At 39.5% G+C, this 25,148-nt stretch overlaps 1 protein-coding gene across 4 annotated transcripts in view; it reads right to left on the minus strand.

Moving 5' to 3' along the window:
* RCOR1 (REST corepressor 1) overlaps positions 1-18,380 on the minus strand; it is a 185,548-nt gene extending 167,168 nt beyond the window's left edge. For all 4 annotated transcript variants that reach the window (XM_015831292.1, XM_015831286.1, XM_015831280.1 and 1 more), the window contains exons 1-2: positions 18,142-18,380; positions 17,930-17,989 (exon numbers count right to left, since the gene is read on the minus strand). In XM_015831292.1, coding sequence (XP_015686778.1) covers positions 17,930-17,989; positions 18,142-18,367 — 286 coding nt within the window. In that variant the 5' untranslated portion in view covers positions 18,368-18,380. The remainder of the gene's footprint in view (positions 1-17,929; positions 17,990-18,141) is intronic.
* Positions 18,381-25,148: the final 6,768 nt, after the last annotated feature.

Here is a 25,148-nt window from a genome sequence, read left to right on the forward strand (position 1 = left end):
AGAAATATCCAAAATAGTTGAATAAAACCTGAGTCTGGAGAGCAGAGAAACAACACGCCTTGTCTGGGTATAGACTAAGTCAGAACTGGGCATGTGCGGCCAGGCAGGAGGCGTGGCTATCTCAGACTTAGTCTTATTGGGTACAAGGGACTTCAGGAAACCCAATCAAGTGGATTATCCATCCCTCATGCTGGAGAATTTTATTCCGCTAGTCGTTGCTAACTCTAGGGGGCGATGCTCATCTCCATTTCAAGAGCCATTAAGCCATTGTTATCCGAAGACATTTCTGCGGTCATTAGGCCAGCATGACATCATGGAGTGCTGTTACCTTCCCATTGAAGTGGTACCTACTCGCATTTGAATGCTTTTGAACTGCTAGGTTGGCAGGAGCTGGGGCTTATTTCTTTTAAATTATGTAATTTTTAAAGTTTTTTTGTCTTGTTACATTTTTCAATAAAATAAAAACATATAATTAAAAACTAATTCCAAATAATGTTTAAGAAGAATCCTTATAATCTTTAACTCTGACCCCAGCACTAACACAGCCCATTCTTGTCCCAGTTGACTTCATTAGTAATAAGAAACACTGCATATACTGCACATTTACTAAACAAAATGAGCTGAGCTAACTTAACAGGGGAATTTCGTGGGTAAAATTATGCTAGATTTATGCATTACACTGAGCCCTATTTGGTTTATATGTGGTGTATTAAATATACCACAACTGTCTGGGTTCACATATGCTAAGCAACAAACAATAATTTAGAAACTACAATAGATGGACTTACACAAATCACTAAGGCAGAATAATAAAAAATTAAATTGTTGCTTAGATGAATTCAGTCCTACTACAAAAGGCCCAGAATGCTTTGCTATGGAGGAATGTGTAAATGAATTAAGGAAGCATAAATAAATGAGAATCCCTATGTTACATTCAGTCAATAGCTTTTTATTTATTATAAGAGAGCCAGTTTGGTGTATAATGTTAAAGCAGGCTAGAAACTGGGAGACTGTGAGTTCTAGTGCCATTTTAGGCATAAAGCCAACTGGGTGACCTTGGACCAGTCATTTTCTCTCACCCCTAGGAAGGAGGCAATGGAAAACCACTTCTGGAAAACTTTTGTCAAGAAAACTGCACAGCTTGATTTGCAGGGAGAAAAATGGCATGTTGAATCACCTAATAAAATTCTGCCAAGACTAATTTTCCAACATGAAAACTGATTTTATAAATCAGTTTTTGATTTCTGATTCATCAATTGTTTATTTTTCTTATTATTTGTTCAAAGAAGAATCTATAAATTACAGTATGTAATCTATTCTAAATGGTACTCAGGAGTATATCAAACTAAAAAAGTTTAATAACACAAAACATAAAACAAAACTACACCAAGCTTTCGTCGGACTCCTTCCGACATCGTCAGGGTTACGTGCCAGTCCATGGGAGAGTCCTTTTTATAAGCCACCCATCATCTGCGCCCGGCTCCTGGACCTCGTCACCGGTCCCAGGCGATTGGGTTGCGCCTTAATTGCAGGAAGTATTACACTTTCTGCCCTGCTCACTGATATGTTCATTTCTTAGTCTTCCTTTAGGACAGAAGTGGAAAATCTGAAGCCCTCTGTTATAGTGGTTGGAGTTGCTGAGAGCTACAATTCAGAAATATTTGAAAAACAACAGGCCCTTCTCATCTACCTTCCTCCAGGAACTCTAGACCAGGGCTTTTCAACCTGTGGTACATTGGCACCTGGCAGGTGGTACGCGACCATCCTAGAAAAGTGGTAGCGGGGGAGGGGAATGAGCTGAACCGGTGGTAGCACTGCACAAGCCTGAGCGAGAGATGGCTGGAGCTGCAGGGCTCTCAGAGCTCAGCGGAAGCACCAGGATCAGTGCCGCTTTCCAGCTGATTGGTGCTTCTTTGGGGCTGTCAGGGCTCAGTGGAAGCGCCAGGATCAGTGCCAGGCTCCAGCTGGAGCTCGGCGCTGATCCTGGTGCTTCTGCTGAGCCCTGAAGAAGCACCAATCAGCTGGAAAGCAGCACTGATCCTGGTGCTTCTGCTGAGCCCAGAAGAAGCGCCAATCAGCTGGAATGTTGCAGCATCTCCAGGGTCTTGTGATTTACATTCAGGTGCTTGGCAACTGATTCATATTTCTGACGGTCACAGTGTCCCAGGGTCATGTGAAGTGACCAAAACCTGCTGCAACCACCCAGCAGACGGGGGAATAAAAACCAAACACCCCCCACCCCCGCTGCCAATCCTCAACAGAAATGCTCACAACAATGAAAACCTTGGACAGGAGGAAGAGCGCCGCCAGGCACTGTCTTGCTCAGCTGTGGCTTGGGGGCACTTTTTTCAGTGCCATTGTAACTTCAAACAGTCACTAAGCGAACTGTTGTAAGTCGAGGACTATCTGTACTTTATCACTTTTTTCCTTTTTTTTTTTTTGGTCAAGTTTTTGACACCTTGCTAGGCGACTGGTGGTACTCGGATGTTGCCATATCCTAAAAATGGTACAATGGGTGAAAAGGTTGAAAAGCCTTGCTCTAGACTTCATTTTAACCACAAAATAACTCTGTGAGTAGATTAGGCTGATATATAACAGCTTGCTTAAAGTTATTCAGCAAATTTCATGGCCAAGAAAAGGTATGAATCCAGGTTTCCATTAACTACCTTATAGCTCTACAAATAAATACATGGCTGCCAATCCTCTACTGACTTATTGAGAAATATACAAATGTCTTTAGTAAACAAGCTGTGATCTGTTTAAATCTCTCCTTCTCTTTTCTACTGCGTATATCTGAATTAGGCAAATTTGAAAAAAGCAATATATATGTTGCACCATTAGAATCTTAGGCAGCTTGTAAGAAAAAATGCTGTAAAATGTAGATAAGCAATTAAACTAATATAAAATTCAAAAATTTATAAGCTTTATAAGAAAAATAGTTAATCATAAAAAATAAATCTGGCTCCTGAAAATGAGGATAAAATATCTGATGAGAATTAGGATAAAACAAAGACTCTACATGGTTATAGAGTAACTAACAAGTTTGTATGACAAATGGGAAACATTTTGTAGTCTGGTGAGGACGTATAAAACCTTAAATGGGAGGGGTCATAAGGAATAGTAAATAGAACTCTCTCACATGAATGGGCAAAGCTATAGCATTCCAACTTTCTGTTTTGTACTTTGTTTTTATATTGCCAGACGCACTGAACTTCCAGTTTTCACACCTTAAGATGATGCAAAAATTGTCAATTGTGGCTCTTGGGGTCTGGCAGAGGCACTGATTTTATGGAATTTCATGTTACTCACCCTGTGTTAAGCATATGATAGCAATGCCCTTTACAAAAAAGAAAAATGTTTAAATGATATAAACAATATATTTTTCTACCCCTTAACTAAACCACCTTAAATAATTTATCTGAAAGAAAAGGCAGCACATAAATCCAGAAACAGTACATAATTTAAGAGAAGTATACAGAATCTGTGGTCCTCAAGACATTGCTGAATTATAGTTTCAAACTCCTTCACCATGACTTCACCTAGCTGGAACTCCTGGCAGGTGTGTTCATGAACATCTGGAATGTCATAAGACTTCTACTATAATATCGATCAGGAAAAGACTGCCCTGAACATCCAGGACATCTAACACATAAACATACAACCTTGATCAGAAGCAAGGTTTCTGAGATGATAATAAGGTCTTAAATCATAGAATTTTAAAACTTATTTCCAGAAATCAAACAATTGTTAGAAACAAAAGAAAAATCAGCTTTTAATAGATATCCATAGTTTTCTTTTTTAAAAAACTAGTTTTATTAATTTTTCAATTTTACATTCGGATATTTAGGAAGCAGCATGGTGATTGGGTAGTCAATAGTCCAATAACAGAGTCTTTCGTACATATCTCAGGTTACGTCATTAAAAGTTCCCTCTCTCTTTCCCTTATTATATCACATTCGAATTAATACATTTCTAATTATAGCTCAATCAATCAATACATTTGTCAATATAATTTTACTTATACATGTCCAAGTCCTGTTTTTAAGTTTTACCTAATTTCAATTACCATATTCCAATTTAGCCTTTAATATCCATAATATTTAGACTTCGGGTAACCCAAATTTTCCTGATTTCATTACAGAATAGTTATCATGTCTAAAATACAGATCTTATTCAGTTAATTACATTCTTACTTTATTTCACAAGTATGTTCTATTTCTCATCCTAATATCTCATCATTTACTAATAAGCTATCTTTTATTGTCACAGACCAACTTCTATATTACAATTCAAAACTATAATCTAATAGCTAATTTTCATTTCCCTTATATATCTAACTCCTAGATATTAAGTCAATCAAAATCTTTAAAAATCTCCTTAGCCCATTAAATAAGATTTTAAGCTCTTCCATTATCAGTCAGCAAAAAAAAGAGGAAGGGAAGGAAAATCCCATTTTTAAATCTAACTCTAGCTTTCTTTTTGTGCCAACCAGGCTTCCATACCAGTGCCTTAAAATCCTCAGATGTGTCTCCCTTCATTCCTACATGTGTTGTTTGAATCAAGGGAGAACATCCCGTTATCAACTTTCCAAAGGAACTGGCCCCTTTGTGATCATTAGATTGTTGCCCTAATAACTCAAATCTCCATGTTTGATTTAAACTATTTGTCATCAGTTCAGTCTTCTTCTTCTTCTTCTTCTTCTTCTTCTTCTTCTTCCTCTTCTTCCAGTTTCATCTGGCTAAAATAAGAGGTCTTTTCAGTGTTGTAGTTGTTGTTTGATTATCTGGCTTCTCTAAGTTCTCAATGTGTTGTGTTTGGTGATCTTTAGCATCCTCCATCTTAGTGTTGCTTTCTTCAGTTTCTGTTGTTTTCTGAGTTTCAGGTTCTTTAACTGAAATCAAGATTTGACTGTCAAAGTTCTCAGTAAGTTGTACTTGTATAGAATCCTCTTTGATATTGATTTGTTCCTCTTCTGTTGTTTTTTGGGTTGTAAGTTCATCAGTTGGAATGTGGGCTTCAATTTGTAATTTTGAAGTGGCATCTTTGTCTTTCGCTCTAGAGTTCATTAGCTCAGTGGCTTCAAGAATTTTTTCAAGTATGAGTTTGTTGTTAAGTTGTGGGTAGAATTCCTCCATTTCTATGGTAATTGGAGATAGTCCTTTAGTGGAGGCTATGTTTAATAAAAGTCAGCAAATGTCCACCTCCACTATTCCTAGAAGTTGTTTTCACAGCTGTTTCAAATTCTTATCTTTTTTAGATAATAGGCAGGACAAGTCTAGTGAGTAAGCAGGCCTCACAGTCAAAGAAATTCACTTGCTGTACCAGGCTTCGCCACAAAATGTCACCAATAGCATATAAAATCTTTTTCCAGACACCAGTTAGTCTTTTATCCAATTGAAAAAAAAACATACAAATTTTTTTTCCCAACTTAACAAATAGATAAAGTAATAGATCCCTGTAACAATAGGAACTTTTTGGGACCCCAAATGTCCAAGAAGTACAAGTCCAGTTATTTACTTGTTTAGGTTAGTTGTTCTTTTCTTTTCACAGCTTAGTTTCCCAAGATAGGCAAACGCCGCTATGCTAAAAGCAGGGAAGAGATTTCAGGAGGCTTTCACAGGAAGGTAGTTGGGGTAAAAGAGAGGTAAGGTAAGGTCTCACCCAAATCCTCCACGGTGCTTTCGTTGTGCTTGGTGGTGATTTTGGCTTTCAGCAGGCACGGCTTAGTGATCGGCCATGTTGATGGCCGATCTTTTCTCCGACGGTCCAAAGGAGATGCCTTGGATCAAATGGAAGGGCTCTTGCCCTTCCGCGATCTATCGAGGGTCCTCCTCACGGTCGTCACCCCTCCATGGCGACTTACAACCCTTTTCAGGGTCGCCTGACGAAGGAAAACCAGGCGGCAGAGACAGCGCTCCCCCGCGCATCCACTGGCACCACGATCTGGAACCGAATAATTTTCTTATGAAGCATAGATGCTTCACATTAACAGTTGGAATTAACATTTTACTTCACAACCAATTCCTGAAGTATTTAAAATATGCAGGGATTTTCAATAGCCTTGAAATGTTATTTGCTTAAAGTATAAAATGCCTTGATTAGTTTGTATTTCTAAGTGTCCATTTATTATGGAAATCTACATACAAATGTAAATTAGGAATAAAGCAGCAACTTTGCTTTGTGTCACTGGAGATAACTCAATAGTTGACCTTTGGTTTGTTTGTTTTTTAATTTTCTGCATGCAATGTTTCTCCCATTATAGGATCTGAATCTACACAAATCTGGAGGATACCAACTTGGAGAAGTTTATAAAGAAAATCATATAGTGAAGTGGGACTGGTGCTGAAATACTGTGTTTGCAGAGGTGGTTTTTTTTTTACATCCTTGAACTATTATCCCATTTTCATTTTCTCCTCAAAAAAAGATTAGATAACTTCACAGAAGTTAAACAAAGAGATAATGACAAGTGAATATTGTGGTCTAATTGCAAGCTTGCTTCATTTTAAACCTACTTATATATAAATAATCTGACATGGGAGAAAAACTAGATGTTTCATTTTTTTGTAGCTTCATTTAATATGCTTGTACAAAGCAACAAAAATGAAGCAATTTAACCATCTCTTAAAGATGGAGGGAAACTCTATCTTCTATTCACTAGTTGCTCTCCAATTTATCCAGCAATTTAATATACTTAAGACAGAAAACAAATGTTTCCTAACTATTTGTTGCAATGGTATTTAAAATGATTTTGTAAATTCCTCCCCGCCTGAAAAAAATTGCAAGGAAGTATTCAGATGAGAAATCCTTTTAATTATGCCAGGCTTGCTTGTTCTAAACATGCTGTCTACTACACATACTTTTAAGGCAACAGAGGAAGACTTCAACCTTGCAAGATACATATGGGTTGTTGCTTGCTGGAATCTTAAGCTCTACCAGCTGATTATAGTTTTTCTACATAAAAATCAACATTTCAGTTTGCTTCACTTCAGCCATGTAATTTAGAGAGGGGGGAAATGTATTATTGATTAAAAATACCTGCAAGATAGAATTCTTTGCTGATTTGCTACAAATAACCCAAACTTCTATTATTATGGCTAGATCTATATTCTACATCTGCTTTAAAATGGCAGAAGAATGACACAATTTTTAACTGTGCAATACTTCCTCATTTTCAGGGTAATTATTAACTTATCCTTAAAGTAGTCTTCTCTATCGTGGTCCCTCTAGCTATGTTAGGTCTACAAATTCCAGTTATGTTGGCTCAAAGTTTTGAAAAAGCTATAATCCTATCCAACGTCTGGAAGAGTCAAACTGCATCTACCATTAATTTTGATACTTTTAGAAAAAAATCCTGGTGTTTTTTTTTTCCAGCACAAAAGCATATTACCAGGAGGAAATATACACAAAATGATAAATCATGTTCTACAATGATAACTTGGCCTATGCAAACCTTAGATTTGTTCATCAGACCTACTTTATTTAAAGCATCTCCCTGACACAAGAATATTTATTACGTATATACCGTTTCATCTCTAAGGGGCTTAGAGAAATATCTTTTCTTTTCTCCCAATTTTATCTTTATAGTATTAAACTGGGCTGAAGGCACTTAAACTAGCTATACCAGACATGTCAAACACAAGGCCCGGGGGCCAGATGCGGCCCGCAAAGTGGTTTCATGTGGCCCGCGAAGCCATCCTGGAAACAGTGAGGTAACGGCCCCCTCTGCCTTGGCCCTGGCCCAGGCTGGCCAGGACCCAATGTACAATTTTGTGGTGGTCATCTATGCTGAAACGCATTCAGTCTTAGCTCCATAAGCCCCCCCCACATGGCCTGAGAGGAACAGTGAGGCTCCTCCAGTGGACCATGCCTTGGCGCTTGCCCCTTCTTCCAGAGACCCTCAGATCTATCCCACTCCTGCCTAGGCCCCCACAGGCACCCCTGATGCGAACGATGTAGAGCTGGCCACACCCACCCAGTAGGTCACACCCACCCAGTAGGCTGCACCCACCCTGGCCACACCCACCCGGCCCCCTGAGGGCAACCGCAATGCTGATGCGGCCCTCAATGAAATTGAGTTTGACACCCCTGAGCTACACAGTCAGCCATTGGGGTTCAAAATCAGGTAAGGGTTTGAATATTGACCTTTCCATTTGCCAGTCTTTGCTGTAACTGTTCAACTTATTAAGTTCCTTCACTGTCCTAGAAAATACTATTTGTTGGCTATTTATGCCATGGTGCTATAACATTGTGGATAAACTACAGTTCAAAAAAATATATAAATCTGGTTTTATCCAACTTGGGTATCCCCTAAAATTTATTGGACAATTCGCCCCCTGTAATTTCCAGCCAGCATGACTGCTTAATTCAGAAGATCATTATGACTTCTGTTATAGCCAAGTATTTAGTCATAATACAGTGCAATTTAGGATGTTCAGGCATTTCAACATAAACTCCTAATGCCAAACAAATATGAATGGTGGAATATTTTAAAAATTGTATATTGCACAAACATGAATTGAGAAATATTTTTAAACGAAATTTAAATTACTGACCCAGCCAATTGGAAGCCCCTGAACTTTGGGGCTGTAGATTCTATCCTTTGCCAAAAATTGGATAGCAAACTGTCAGCAATTGCATACTGCACGTAGGCAAGATTTTGAGGGTGTGTGTGTGACAGAATGACAATCAAAGGCTCTTTTAGTTCAATTGTAATTCTGCTCTTTTCCAAGACAGAATCTGGATTCAAATGTGGATTGCATTTCACAGAAACATGTTTCTTTGCACTGCAAATTCTTACCCAGGTATAGAACAGTTGGTACATGAGAAACTGGAACTATGATTGTAGTTTCTTTCTTTTGCCACTCCCTTTCTTTCTATACTTTCACTTCCTGAAAATGCTTACTGTCTTTAAAATGACACTTCATGTCAAAAGACAATTCTCGGAAATGTTCTTAGAATGTCCATAATGCACATTACCTATTTGTTGCTAATGTTCTCCCATATTTCTGATGTATTACTAGCTCACTAAGCCTAAATCCTTGACATGTAAAATGCTGGTCAGCATTAACTTTATTTCTGCATGTCGAAGGATCCGTTTATCCCCAAGTCTGTGTCATTTTATTTATGTTCAGTTATACATTTATAGAAATTTTAAATCCCAAATATTTCAGCACACATAAAACAAATCTACCTCAGCACTCTTCTGTCAAAAAATATGTGCATTCTTGCACATATTCTTTAGCTGAGAACTACATTTCAAATCCTAAAATTGAGAAAAATACAAAAGATAACTGTGCTACTTACTCTCTGAGTACTAATAAAAAAAATTTGATTTAAGTCAGCTCACTTTAAAACACAGATCTAATAATATTCACCAGCATTTGTCTCTTTAGCAGATATTAAGATTAAAACAATAAATGTTTTCAAAAAAGAAAATGAACAAGCAAACTTTCAAAAGAGCTCTTTTCAAACAATGTTAGTTGTTCAGTTATGAAGAGGAAGTTGGAAAAGATTTTATTATTACTATTGTCATCATTTATAATCCTCTTCCTTCTCCAAAGAATCCAAGATATCATGCTTTTTTTCCCACACAGCTAGGCCAGAAGAGGTAATTTACTGGGTGAATTTTATGAACATAAATTAAAGGTGACTAGAGATTTGAACCCAGTTCTCAGTCAGCTGTAATCATTCCCCCTTTTTTTAGTTCTTAAACAGCAACTTCAATTGACCATTTATTTTACATAAATTATAGGTATCCTTGATTTATAACCATTTGTTTAGCAACTGTTTGAAGTTACAATGGCACTATGGCCAGTCTTCACACTTACAACAATTGCAGCATCCCTACGGTCAAACAATCAAAAATTGGGCGCTTGGAAACCGACACATACTCATGATAGTTGCAGTGTCCTGGGGTCATGTGATCACCATTTGATCCCAGCGGGCAAGCAAAGTCAATGGGAGAAGTTGGACTTTGTTAATGAAATGTGTGATTCACTTAACAATTGCAATAATACACTTAACAACTGTGCCAAAAAAGGTTGTAAAATCATGACTCATTTAACAAGTGCCTTACTTAGCAATGGAAATTCTGCTCCCAAATGTTGTCGTAAGACATCTGTAATAACCATTTCATTGGGAACAAGGGGATAAAAATCAATTGAAAATGAGATCATAATATGGAAAAAAGAAAGCAAAATTATTTTGGAAAACATTAACATTTCTCTTTCCATACCCCAAACAGTCAATCCTCAACCTCCTCCATCCTTTATATCAGTGGTCCCCAATCCCACGCCACAGCCCAGTACCAGGCTGCAGCCCATGTAGAACTGGGCTACAGAAGCTGCGGGCATGTGCCTGCCACTTGTGCACATGGAGCTCCGTGTACTTGCCCGCCATTCACACGGAACCATCCCCTCCCCCCGCCAATCCATAAAGTCAGAAATGTTGAGTACTGACTGCTGCTTTATATATAATATTCTTAATTTATGTACTTCTGCACTTCCATAGCAAGTGGGAATTACACTTTAGTAATAAAGCAATACATTCAAGTTCTTATGAATTTAATAGATTATGCAGCGCAAGGCAGATTATTACACTACCTGGAATTGTAATAATGCTAATCAGTTGATTGTTACCTGTAGTATCTACAGTCAGTCCTGGATGTATAACCGTTTTAACGACAATCTAGAATTAGAACAGCCTCAGAAAGGGTGCTTTATGGTCCATAAAACACTTCTGGCCATCACAAAGTTGCATCACTACTGCCACAGTTATGTGATCATGATCTGGGCACTTGGCAATCTATTCATACTTATGACCTTGTCTAGAAAGTCAATGGGGAATAAGCAGGGAAAGTTACAAACTACTACTGCCTGCTGAGAGAATTCCCTCTCGTTTCTGGAGGCTGGCTGAAAGAGCTGCCTGCCAAGGGAAGCTGAACTCCTTCAGCAGGATCCCAAAGATCTGAGTTCTGTTCTGGCATCTCGCTGGAGGAGTTCCTTTCAGTAAACACAGAAGGGAGCTGAACTCCTTCGGAGGGCAGCTGTTTCACTCAGCCATCAGAGATGAAAGGGAGCTAAAATCCAAGAAGAGTGTGAAGAGGCAGCATGGTAAGATAAGGAGCATGGGGCGCCTCAGGCAGGTGGAGGAGACCTTGGGCGCACATGAGTGAGACACTGCTCAGTGGCTAAAAACCCTGTTTGGATTTCAGCAGGAAGGATTTGCAGTTCCTGATCAGAGAGGTAGCACATTAAAGAAAGGAGTGCAGGGTGCCTCAGAAGAACAGGGAAGGTCCTGAGAGGCCCAGCACAGGCCAGACTACAGTCTTTCTCTACTCAGGGGTTGAAAACCCTGTTTGGATTTCGGCAGGAAGGATTTTCACTCCTGAACAAGGCCTCCCAGGTTGTGCCCCATCCTCCAAGGCAACCTGGGCTCCTTACCTACCTCCTTACTTGCTTAATAAACTGTGAGATTGCTTAACGACTACAACTCGGAGTACTGGGATTGAAGTCATTAAATGGATGTTACAGGGATGTCTCACTTAATGACCAGTTCACTCAATAACTAAGATTCCAATCCCAATTGTGGTCATAAGTCTATCCACCCCTTCCCCATATGCTTATGATGTCACAACATGCTTTCAAAAGCAACAAAGCTTGCATCACAACACTGCTTCCATCATTTACCCTATTAACCAACCCCTCTTTCACGCCATGCCTCTAACCTTGAACTTCCTAACCAGATATCCCAAACCCAGTTGGAAGCAAGCAGTATACCATAAGGAAGTATAATGAAAAACTTGGCAAATAAATTTCAGTTGTTTGCTGAACACGTAGGATTATGGCAGGATCTCTAGACTGTTCTCTTGAATGTCTCAGAAAAGCAGGAAAGGAAACTCACAAAAAACAGTGAAGGATCACTCCCAATTCTAAAATAATTCAACATTATACAGTCTCAATTGTGCATCACATGCTATAAATGATGGGGTTCAAATATCATATTTAGCCACATGACACTTTGCTAAGTTTATAAAACATAACTAGCCCAAAACAAATAAACCACATTGTGTCTGAGATCTTATGAAATATATTTACTTATTTACTGAGATTTATATGAAGTTCCAATTACAAGAGACATTGAACAGCTTATGCTCTAATATAAGTAACCCAGTTAAAATAGCATAGCATCAAGAAATAAGAATCAATGGTGCTGATTTTCCATAAGAAACCATCCCACAAATATCCTCAAGAAAAGCCAAATCTTAGTGGCCCCAAATACTAGCAGGGTCATTGCTGCTCTCATTTCCAGTGGTGTGCTCTTCCATAGAAGAAGAACAACAGCAGAGGTATGCCATTGTGGTCTCTGGTGGTGCCATTCCCGAGAAGTCAACATCACATAATTTTTTTTTACCAACTGTTGATGAACTTAAGACAATATGGCAATGCACCTGATTCAATATATAAACAGCATGAAATGCAGATTTTCACAAACACTGCTGATCGAAGTCTCTCATTTATCAAAGTCTCTCATTTATCAAAGTCTCTCATTTATAACAAAACTATTTATTCTTTAGGCAACTGTCACTTAAGCATTTGTCATCCTATTATTACTGTTTATTACATATCTAAACTTCTGAATATTCAACATTCTCTGGCCTATTAAAACAGTAAAAACAATAATATGCACTGATATGTAACAGAAAATGGGTCAATAAAAATATTTAGATGCCAATATAATCCTGTTTTTCTGCTTGACAATTAGACAATTAATAAAAAAAGATATGTCATGAAGATTAAACTACAGCACTAGAAAACAATTTCAAGATAGGCACAGAAAATCAGGAAAAAGGTAAAAAAAAGTAGGGGGAAAAACTAACTGGGATATTTTCCAGCACAATTTACTTAATGATTAAGGAAGAAAAAAACTTTGTTCATTTAAAAAGAAAAGGAGCTGCTGACACTAAGGAACTACTTGACACAAATACTTATGGAAAAGATTCACTTGTCACTACTGACTTTTCTGTGAGTTAAAGCAGTATCCATTGTAAAGTTCTAAGTAATTTAACAATGTATACCTTTAATTACTACAGAACATTACTAAGAGTTTTTTTTAATGAAAAGTTTGGGATTTTTAAATTACAGACAGCGCTCTGCAAATTCCTTAACACTGGATACAAACTATTTTTAAAAAAATATCTTAAGTATAATTCACTGCTCTTTGGATAAAACCTCAATTTTTCATGCCTATACAGTATCTAATCTCTAGTACAGTGGTGGCGAACCTATGGCACGGGTGCCAGAGGCGGCACTCGGAGCCCTCTCTGTGGGCACACGTGCCGTTGCCCCAACCTTGCCTCCTCCCGTGACCCCCTCACCAGCAGCCCCCCTGGAGGAGAGTCGCCCCCGAGCGTGGCCCACGCGGAGCAGCACAATCAAGGACATGGCAGCCAGGCAGCATAGACAAGACTCTGTCCTCACACCCCATCGTGCAGTTGATGCTGCGGGGCGCGGGCAGAGGGCATGGAGCAATGGTGCTGCTGGGCTGCCTGGGCGATCTGCAGCGGGCCCTGGAGGTGATGAGTGGCCCTGCGGGCAGGCAGAGTGGGGGTGGGGCAGGGGCTGGAGCGGGGATGGGGCCAGTTTTTGGGCACTCGGTCTCTAAAAGGTTTGCCATCACTGCTCTAGTACATGTGTGCAATAGCTAACTGAGCACAATCCATCTCCTTCAAAATCATTAGAATTCCCCGACTCTTAAGTTCAGCATACCATCTGCAAATATCTAGATTTCAAATTAAATTTTATTACAAACCCAGCTTTTATTTAAAAGAACAGGAAAATTTTAAATTGAACATGGGGAGTTAGAATTTGTTTTTACACATACATGGATGTTTTTCAAGAAAATTTATAAAATACGCTGCTTTCATCAAATTAATCTACGAACAACCTTCCCCAACCTGATGTTCTCCAGATACATGGAACCACCATTTCTGTTATTCTTTCCAATATTGGTTATGAATTCTGGGAATTGTAGTTCTAATATATTTAGAGAACACAATTTACAGAAAACTGACCACTAATATTTTAGCAACTGGGGTGTATTTATCATGCTAACCCATGGTTATTTAATTATGATTTCTTAAATAAGACTGGCTGGGCACATTCAAAGCTTATTCAAAGCTATGGTCTGTATAAATCATAATAGTGGATGGATTCACATGACACACACAGCTGACACCAACTAACTGTAGTGCGATGCAGGATAGAAACAAATACTGAAAACCTGGAAATATCACATAGAGGTAAATTTAGAAAGATTCTTTGCAATACACACTTTTTCCATACAAAACCTTAATACAGTAGTTAACTGATTCTCTCCTAAGCAGCAATTTGACAAAATGATTACACCTGCATTTTAACACTCCTCATTCATTACTGCTGTTATGTGAACTCATATTTTAGGATAAAAAGAAAGCAGAGAATCTGATAACAGGTCAGCCAATGCATTTTATTCTTAAAACTTCAGGACCATTTCATCCAAGAGGTCTCTTCTAATTGAAAGTGAATTGCATACACTAGGATGCTATTTATGAATGATACACATGTCTATCTTGCTGCGTACATTTAACACTTTCACAAGCTTTCTTTGATCATTTGGTTTCCAAAGCATGAGAAAGAGAGAGATCTCCATATCACAGCCACTCGCTCATACCAGTCAAAAATAAAGGATCACCAAAAAGTGGTTCCTGCCCTCCATGCACTCAGAATTGTGGTCACGCAGATTAGTTAACTTCATATACAAACATGGCTATAGATTCACTCCCTTACCAATAATTGCCAATGTTTCCAATTCCTCTCCATACTTTCGGATTCAAATGCCTAAAAGCAACTATACACAAATGTAAAAATAGCAACTCTGAAGTTAGGCATTTGTCACATGACTAAGCTGTATGTGGAATTCATATACTGCAGTTTCCTGGACAGGTATATATATTAGGTGTAAAAAGGGAGCTAACATTAGCACGAGACAAGCATATATAGCATCCTGCTAGACCTAGGAAAACATAGATTACAATCAACAGTATGAAATTTGCTGGAATTACTCTCAGACTAACCATCCAATAAAGTAAACATGAGAACAGAACAGGTAAAGAAAGAAACTGCTTATACAAATCTTCGTTTTTTAAAGGAAAGGAAAAGAAGGGATGAAATAATGAGATAAAGAGCAGTCTGGAATGGAAAAAGAGAAAATGTAAATATTCTGCTATAATAAAATACCACCATTTAATTTTCATAAGGAAATAAATGTATATTTTTATTCTATAGCTTCACAATTAAATTTTATATAGCATATAGAATGCTAACACATGCACACATGTTCTCACATTTTAAGAATAGGTAGTTCAGAATTGTTTACTCTCTATGTTGCAGACTAGAAACTAAGTGGAAAGAATCAAAGATTGTTAAGGCCACATTCAGTCTAAAGATGCACAGGTAGGTTATAGTCCCATACGCACGTATTAGGAAGTAAATAACCTCAGAAGATAAGAATAAAATTGAAAATAATATTTCTAAAGTGGGAAACTGTTTTATTTCTTCATCTCAGACACTTATGAAAAGTTTCATATGGAAGGAGGGAGAGAATCAAATCCATACATCTAAACAACTGAACTTCAACTTCACAAGCTTAATGGACATCCACGAGAAAAATAGCTGCCAAAATAAATACATAAGTGCAATTTTCAGCATGGTTCCCCAAATATGAGAAACAATTTGACTTTACTCTGCAGGCTGGCCTCATGGTGAAATATTATGTCCAGTTCTTTATATTTCACCTTAAGAAGGATATGAACAAATCAAAGAAGTTCAAGAGGTGGCAACTCTTGATGGAAAAGTCCATCACAAGATAATAGAAATAAGACTATTTAGAAAAGGCATAAGGCTAACAGCAGACAAGGATAGTACCCATGAAATATCTGTCACATATGAGAGGAAAAAGCTTATTTTCCACTTCCAAAAAACAAGGCAAGGTCTAATTGGCTAGTTAAGGGGAGATTTTGCTTGACTGTTAGAAGTAACTTTTTAAAGAAGCAGCAATTAACAGTTCAATATTTCCAACTAATGGAAGGGGTTTCATTTGTCAGTTTTCCAACAAAAGCTGAATAGCCATTTGCTGAGGATGCTCCAGCTGTGTATTTCCTGCTGCCAACAGGGAACTGGATGGATTGCAAGGCCCTTGTCTAACTCTGTGGCAGCAAACCAGGGATGTCCAGATTCATAGCTTTGGCAGCTTTATATACCTACAAGTACATTCACCTATTATGGCAATCAGCTAACTGGATAAATCTTATTACAAATTGCTCAGGACCAAAAGAAATGGCACATTTTTTCACATTAAACAGGAAATCTTTGATTTTTTAAAAAATCTTATAATTACAAGGGAAGCATTTAAAAGCTGGCATTTAAAAACTAAGGAAATGAACCTCCCCCCATTTAAACAAATTGTAGGTATGGCTTCCAATACACTCAAGAGGCACACTTTTGAAAAATTATTTGTTTTACAAGAATATTTGAATCCCTTTGTTTATTCAGTATCTCCTTAACATTTTAAATTGGAAAGAAAATATAACCAAGTAGAACATTACAGAGCAGCTTCTTCAAGAAGCAAGGCTCAGTTTAATGAAATTGGAAATCCTACACGAACAAAAAAAAAAAAAAAAAAGCTTTTTGCCTCACTCCTGACAATAGTACCATATCTGCAAACACAGGAAGAGAATCAGGAATGCTTCTTTCTTAATGGATAAATTCATTTTCCTGTTTGTCACCACGTCTACCAAGCGCCCCCTAGAAAGTGCTCTGCTGCTTTTCATTAACTGCTCCTCTTTTCTTTCTTTGCCCTTTACTTGCCCTAAATTTCATCATTAAGAAAGCAAGAAGTAAAAGAGACTTATTCTCCCACTACCTGAAAAAACCTAATCGGATAAAAACACTCATTAAAAAAAAGTAATTGGATTTAGGTCAATTGCATCTAAAATAATTATGTGCAAGGGGGAAGGGGAGGAGTCTCAGGGACTAGACTGGCACCGATTTTCATAAAGGGCCAGCTCTTTCTAACTCTGTGAATATGGAAATAGTAGCCACACCTGAAAACCAGCAAAAAATGAGGGTCGGAGACTTAAGATTAAAGCTTCTTTTTCCTTGCTATGTTAACCAGTTATCTTCCACATCACCAAGAGGAAGGACAAAAAGAAAAACATTTCTAAAATAGATTTCATTTAAGGAAGTAAAACCCCAGAATAACTCCACTGTCCTCCTCCCCCTGCCTCCCCCCAGCCATTCCCAAGTGTGCTGCTGCCACCTTTCCTGAACTCATTTCAATCTATCCATCATCAATTCTTCCCCCCCCCACCACCACTTCCCGTTTTCTTTCTTTGAACTGCTGCTGGCCAGACATGCAATCTAGGCAGGGAGGAGAAATTTTTTACCTTCTCACCTCTTCAAATGAAACTCACTTTAAAAAAAAACACAACTAAAACAACAGGAAGTGTACTCTAATCTCGCTTTTAATATTTTCACGGGGAAAAAACGAGTTAATTACACAAGCTTGTAGCGATCCAGCAGACAAGGCTTCCTCTTGGGGATTAAGAACCATTAAACTCCACGGAGATACCCTCCCCGAATAAAGTCCACATTAGAAGCTGGCCAGTTTGCCACCTTGGTGCACCCTTAGTGAAGAGACAGCCTACGGCACCAGTGAGATTTACCCGCGAGGAAGACCGCCATCAGGTGGGGGGGTGGGGTGGGAGGAGGAGTGGGAAGGTGTAAAGAGACAACCACGTCTTTCAAAAATTTCGAAGGAGAAGTCGTGAAAGAAGGGAGAGATTTCTGCTTCTTTTCTTTCTTTTTTTTTGAGAAGAAAAAAAATGACTCACCAGGATCAAAGTCAGGAACAACCGCTTGATACTGGGGTCCCACTCTCATTCCTCCTCCTCCTGACAAGGTTAAAACAAAGAATTGTTATTTCCCCATTCTAGCTTTCCCTCCACCCCTCCGCGGGTTGTAGCTGTGATAAAAAAGAGTTGTGGGTTTTTGAAGGCGAGAAAGCGGCCACCTTCTCCGTCGTCTCTTTTCCCCCAAGACTCACCGTGCTCCTCATCGCTGGAAGAGCCGGAGCTGCCTTCTTCCCAGTTGTTGCCGCTGCTATTCCCATTGGGCGCTGCTGCCGCTGCCAAACTTTTATTATTCCCATTGTTAGCGTTGTTGGCGCTGGCGGAGGCGCTGTTGGAAGCGCTGGCCGCGCCGCTGGCATTATTGTTCCTGCCCCTTCTTTTCCCCGAGACCTCTGGGCCCTTTTCTATCATGGTTGGCATGGGGGTCGCGGGGGGGGGGAAGGCGGCCAAGAAAAAGCGCGGACTCGGAATTGGGTGAAAAAAGCGGAAAGAAATAACAGCAGGACTCTTCTTCTCTTTCTGCAAAAAGGCAGGGGAGGGGAGGGGGAGGGAAAAAGAAGGGAGAAAAAAAAAAAAACCCAGCTCCGGGGAAGTTGGCCGCAACTGAAGGCTTCGCGCTATCCCTGCGCTATTTGCAAGTTTTAGATTGCGGGACTTTTCCTTCCTCGCTCCTTTTTTTTCAAATTCCCTGCAATGAGATGAAGCCCCGAACTTTAAGGTTCATCCCTTTCCTTGCACTTCCCTGCACTGGGACTAGTCACTGTCAACCTGAGCTGCTAGGCTCCCCGCGAGCCTGCCCCCCCGCTCCACCCATTGGCCGTCCACACATTTTGGGAAGATTTCCCCACTCCCCATTGGCTCTCTCTCCCCGTCCATCAAAGCCGGCCCGATGCTTCCGTTTGTTAAGTTAGGTGGAGAGGCGTATCGCCCGCTCTACGTGGTTAGGGCTTTGCAATCTCTACGCCCAATGATACAGCTTGTTCCAAGGCTACATTGTATCATTATATAGAGGGAAAAGGGGGGAAAGAGGGGGAGTTGGGCAGCTGCCCTAAAGCTCGGCTCTACAGCCCCGCTTAGGAAGGGGCGCGGGTGCAAAGGCACTGCTTAGGGGGCCGCAGCAGGGCGACGTGCAATCCAGGGGTCGTCTCTCGCGCCCTTCCCCTCGCTCCTGCCTTCAGAAACAGGGGTAAGAGTAGCTCGGGACTATTTTCTTCCACCACCCCTCCTCCTTGGCGGAAGGCTACTGGCGACACGCTGAACAGTTTGAATGGAATCTCCATACAAAGAAACTAAAAGAACACCACGAAGTGTCTCCGCGTCCCCGCCGTACAGTTTCGACGTGTGTTTCCACGCGTGTGCGAGGAAAGCGGGTTTTTCTCCCCCTCCCCCTTTCGAGTGGCCAAACCTCCGTCTGTAACCAAAGTGATGCGTCCTTTTCGAGGGGGGGGGGAAATAAAAGAGGTCGCGAGAGAAGGCGAGTTAGGGCTTTGGAAAGGCAGAAAAACTCCGAATTGCTGGAGTTTTTAAGTAAATCGGGTTTGTCTCGTGGCGCCGAGTTGAGAGAGAAAGAAGGAAGCCGAGCTTTTTGAAGGGATAAAATGAAGGCAACTTTCCATGCTGATTTTCCCCGGCAGGGGACACTTTGGAAAAAGGAAAAGAGGCCACCGATGTGACAATACCAAGTGAAGAAAGGGAAGGAAATCCCTGGATAGGATTTGAAATGTCTCCTTGAAATGTGGATCCACCGACGGGCAATGCTGACAGTAGGAATCGGCCGCTAGAGCCGAAGACACACAGACGGGGCTAATGATACAAACGGGTTAATATGAAGGGGGGGGGGACAGCCCTTTCTCAGCTTCTCCCCCCCCCCCGTTCTCGCCCATGAAGAGGAAGTGTGCTGAATCTCAGAGAACGAACTTGCCAACATCTAATCATTTTTCTACGTAAAGAAAGGCGGGGAGGGGGGGCAGCTTTGAGGATTTTATTGGAATGAAGTTACAGCCGACCCGTGCCTCTTCTTTTCCTCTGCAAAGGCTTTTTTTTTTTTTTTTACAAAAGAGCCAGCTAATGTATTAAAGACCGAACTTAGCTGCAAAGCAGAGAGTGAAACTTAAAAGAGAAAAATTGAAGTGCCAAAGCAAGATGGTGGTTATTTTTCAAGATGCCTCTAGGTTCCAATCCTGCTCTCAGACTCCTAGCCATGAGCTGTCTCCAAAACTAATTACTCTTTCTGTTCTTCCATCTTCAAAGTGGAGTTAGCAAAGTTAGCAAGGCATCTAGTGGCGCGAAGATGGGGGGGACACTGCCTCTCTATGGCTGTACCGTTCAGGCAGAGACATTTCTGCTGTGTTCTTTTGTAAACTTCAGTGCTGCTTAAGATTCCCAGGACTGAGATAAAGCATTCTCCACTCATCCTTTAGTCACTACAAAAGTATCCCAACAAGTAATTTACTTTTCCCATTGCTGATCTCTACCCTACCTCTGTTTCAAGTCACTGCAGTCACCTGATTTCCCTCCAAGGTAATGAATGACAAATGACTTTTCCTCCCAGCTCAGTTAAAGTGCTATCCGTGTGTCCTTGAGCCATCAGAAAGCTTACCAGCGCAAAATCTGCTCTCCCCATGCCAGTTCGCTATCCTGTCACTTTAGTCTGTATCCTGGCTTGTTGCCAGATAGTGTTGTTCAAGTGTGCAGGGCATTTTAAGTAAAGCTACTGGTTAACCTTTTGGTTTTTCTGCTTTTTCTAAATATAACTAGCTGAAGAGAAACCCTCCACCAATCATAGCACTGATGGGTTTAACCATCCGTTAAACCTCTATCAGCTTCAACTTCAATTGATCTAGTCTGCTTCTGGGACCCTAGTAGACAACCACTTAAATATGAGCCAGCAGTGTATTGCAGCTGCCAAAAAAGCCAATGCAATCTTAGGCTACATTAACAGAGGGATAGAATCAAGATCACATGACGTGTTAGTAGCACTTTATAATGCCTTGGTAAGACTGCACTTAGAGTATTGCATCAAGTTTCGGTCCCATATAAAAAAGATGTTGAGACTCTGGAAAGAGCACAGAGAAGAAGAACAAAGATGATTGGGAGCTGGAGTCTAAAACATATGAAGAACATTGCAGGAATTGCTTATGTCTAGTGAAAAGAAGGACTAGAAGCAACATAGCAGTGTTCCAATATTTGAGGGGCTGCCACAAAAAAAGAGGAGGTCAAAATTATTTTCCAAAGCACCTGAAAGAAGGACAAGAAGCAATGGATGGAAACTAATCAAGAAGAGAAGCAACCTATTAGAGGGGTGGGCTTTATTATATGGATGGCATGCATATTTAATTTATAATAAAAAAGTGGACAAGGCTTTTAAATCTCATATTTTAAGAAGTGCTCTATTGCGTGTTTGGAAGAAGTATTATTATAAGTTAAATTATAAAATACCAATTTGGGGTATTCCTGGACACATGATAGAGGGAGTATCTAAGGGTGTGAATTTGGATAGGATCTCTTATAAGGAATTACTTAGATTGGAAGGAAATGATTGGCAATTAAAATCGTTAGAAGAGCTAAAGCAAGAAAATGTACAATCTTGGTTTCAGTATACCCAATTGATGGCCAGGTGGAAATTAGATCAAAAGATTGGTATCACATTATTGGATGAGAATTTGATTAAACAGATTAAAGACTCAAATCAAGCGCATATAAAGAGGATTTATAACGTTTTAATAGAAATGGACTCGGAAACGGAATTAGTTAAAGATTGTATGGTAAAATGGGCCCAAAACATTCAAGAACCGATTCCATTGGATATATGGGAGACAATATGGGTTAGTAATGTAAAGTTTACCCAGGCCCAGAACTTAAGAGAAATTTTTTATAAAATGTTTTATAGATGGCATCTGGATCCTAAAATCAACAGAACATACATAGGATTAAATGTCGGATTTACAACCTCTACACCATCAAACCTGCGATGAATAAAAGTATAAACCACCTGGACATCTTTATATTTTCGAAAAACCTAATTCTAAACCACCTTGTAAGTTTTCTAAAAATTCTTTTTCTATTTCAAGTGGGGTGTTAATAAAAACAACCCACAATAATGTCTAACTGATACTAAAGAAACTAATTTGATGTTGAATCTGATAACAGCTGCAAGGTTATTAGTAGGGCAATATTGGAAGAAGGATTGCTTGCCTACTATAGAAGAATGGACGCTTAAAGTTTCAAATTTAGCAGAAATGGCCAAGATTTCTGCTTATTTGAAGGATCATTCACAAGAAAGATACACTTCAGTTTGGAGAAGATGGATAGATTATATTCAGAATAAATATCGGATTAAAAAGTTCCATTTGGCTTATGAGTGAATATTAGATTTATTATTATTAATAGTTTATTATAGTGGAGTTTTTCTTAGGTTTAATTACATGATATTATTACTTTTAGTATTAGTATTGTATTGTATTGTTTAATAATTAGTTTGTTAATTTGTTTATTATAGTGTTTAATTTTAATTTGTTTAAATTTTTGTTAAAAGGGAGTTAAAGCGCTTTATGGACTTGGTTATTTAAATAGTTGGTTAATGTTAGTTAGATTATGATTATTATATTTGTAACCCTGTGTTCAGCTCTGGGAAGCAGGGGAGAGGGAGGGGGGGTTTGGGGTGGGTATGGGGATTCATATTGTAATTTTTATAAAACTTTTAATAAAAAAAAAGAAGAAGAGAAGCAACCTAGAACTAAGAAGAAATTTCTTGACAGAACAATTAACCAGTGGAAGTTGTGGGTGTTCCATCACTGGAGGTTTTTAAGAAAAGATTGGACAGCCATTTGTCTGAAATGGTATAGGGTTTCCTGCTTGAACGAGGTTGGGCTAGAAGACCTCCAAGGGCCCTTCCAACTCTGTTAGTCTGTTTAATGACCTTTCAAAGTTATGACAGTGCTGGAAAAAAAGGACTTGAAACTGGTCCTCACACTTAACCATCACAATGCCCCTGTGATCAAAATTTGAACAGTTGGCAACTGTCAAGTATCTATAATGGTTGCAACATCCTGGGGTCACATGACTGCTGTTTACAACATTCCCGGGGGTTCTTCCAATAAACAAAGTCAGTGGGGGAAACTAGATTCACTTAATGACCGGATGATTTGGTTAATACCTGCAGCAAAAGGGGTTGTAAAATGGGTGCAATTCATTTAATGACTTCATTGCTTAGCAATAGAAATTTCAGTCCCAATTTTGGTCGTAAGTCAAGNGGTCACATGACTGCTGTTTACAACATTCCCGGGGGTTCTTCCAATAAACAAAGTCAGTGGGGGAAACTAGATTCACTTAATGACCGGATGATTTGGTTAATACCTGCAGCAAAAGGGGTTGTAAAATGGGTGCAATTCATTTAATGACTTCATTGCTTAGCAATAGAAATTTCAGTCCCAATTTTGGTCGTAAGTCAAGGACCTATAACCTAGAATTATGTTCATAAGTCATGGCAGTCACGAACCATGTGACCATGCCTGATCTTATGACCTCCTTTGCAGTGGGTGTTAAGTGAGCTCTGTGGTCATCAACAAAATGCCATAGTTGTTAAGCAAACCCATTTTCCCCAGTGGGCATTTTTTGCCAGAAACTAGCAAAAAATGCCAAAATTGCAATTACATTATCCATGGTACACTGCAAAGAGACATAAATCTGAGTCAGTTCACATGACCATGGGAGAATGCTGCTGTCAGAACTTCAAAACTGGGCCTTAAATAGCTCGGGGCATAGCTTCACAACCAATCATTAAGCAAGTACTACTTGTAATAAATTTAGTCAGCAGCCATTGTAAAATTCCCAACTCTTGAGACTTGCACAAGTTTGCTGCCACAGTTTAATTGTATAACTCAGGATTCCTTGGCACTGCTGCATTGGCACTTGAGTAGGGGCATCACATGACAGGAGTTCCCTCTCAGTCTGTGATGCCCCAGTGCCAAGCAACCTTGATGCTGCGTTTAAGTGAGGCAGAGAGTTCGTGCCTTTTTTTCTGGGCAGTCATTAAATGAATGACTTTGCACTGACTTTGCTCCAAACCTAGAACCTCCGGCCTACGAAGCAGTAGCTCCCTCCAAATCAGACTGAATTCAATTTTTTCCTCCCTCCCTTAAATAATATCAGTTGAGTTTCAAGCTGCACAAAGTCTGTGATCATTGTTAACTCTGTAAAGTGTCCATGTTTAAATTAATAATAATTAAAGTTATAAGTTCAGAATATATATATCAGTGATGGCGAACCTTTTAGAGACCGAGTGCCCAAATTGCAACCCAAAACCCACTTACGCATCGTCGGGTGCCGGGTGGGTGTGGCCCATTGGGTGGGAGTGGCTGCGGTGGTAACAGCAGACTGGGTGGGACTAAAAAGTTCAATCAATCAATTCCAACTTTGCAAGATCTTTTTTTTTCCTCGAGAAGTTGAAATTGACTGATTGATTGATTTTTTTTGTACACAGCGGCAGAGACCTAAAGTGAAAAGGTTTTATAAAACCCAGCTGAAGGCCTAGGATTGGGGCGACAGCATACGTGCCCACAGAGAGGGCTCTGAGTGCCGCCTCTGGCACCCATGCCATAGGTTCGCCACCACTGATATATATGGAGAAAAAAAATGGGAATGAAAGAAAGGGAGCACTCTAAATGCTTTTTGAATAATGCTTTACTTTTCTCCTTTCTTTCACTATAATATCAAAAAGAAAGAGAGAGAGAGAGAATGAAAGAAAGAATAATGCTTATTTATTGCAGTTATTAGTGACCAGTGAGTTTATATTATAATCTGTCAGTGTGTTTGGTGTAGTGGTTAAGGTGTCAGATTAGAAATCAGGAGACCACGATTTCTATTCTTGCCTTAGCTACAAAGCTAGCTGGGTGACTTGGGGCCTGTCACTTTTGTCACCCCTAGGAAGAAAGAACTGCCAAGCCACTTCTGAAAAAAGCTGCCAAGAAAAGTACAGGGGGCAATTGCCAAGAGTACAAAATAACATGGAAGCACAACTTCCAAGTGTGTATCTGACATTCTATTATATATTGTACAGTATATACTATAGTTTAAGAAAGAAGTATATACATAACATGTCACTATTATATGTACTTTTAATTTACTCATATTCTTGCACTGTGACACACAATTTTATATTTAGTCTGGGAAAAGCTGCACAAAGCAATTTATTTCCCTCACA

This window comes from Protobothrops mucrosquamatus, unplaced genomic scaffold (genome assembly GCF_001527695.2).
Source record: "Protobothrops mucrosquamatus isolate PMUCROS unplaced genomic scaffold, P.Mucros_1.0 scaffold_255, whole genome shotgun sequence".
Lineage (NCBI taxonomy): Eukaryota > Metazoa > Chordata > Lepidosauria > Squamata > Viperidae > Protobothrops > Protobothrops mucrosquamatus.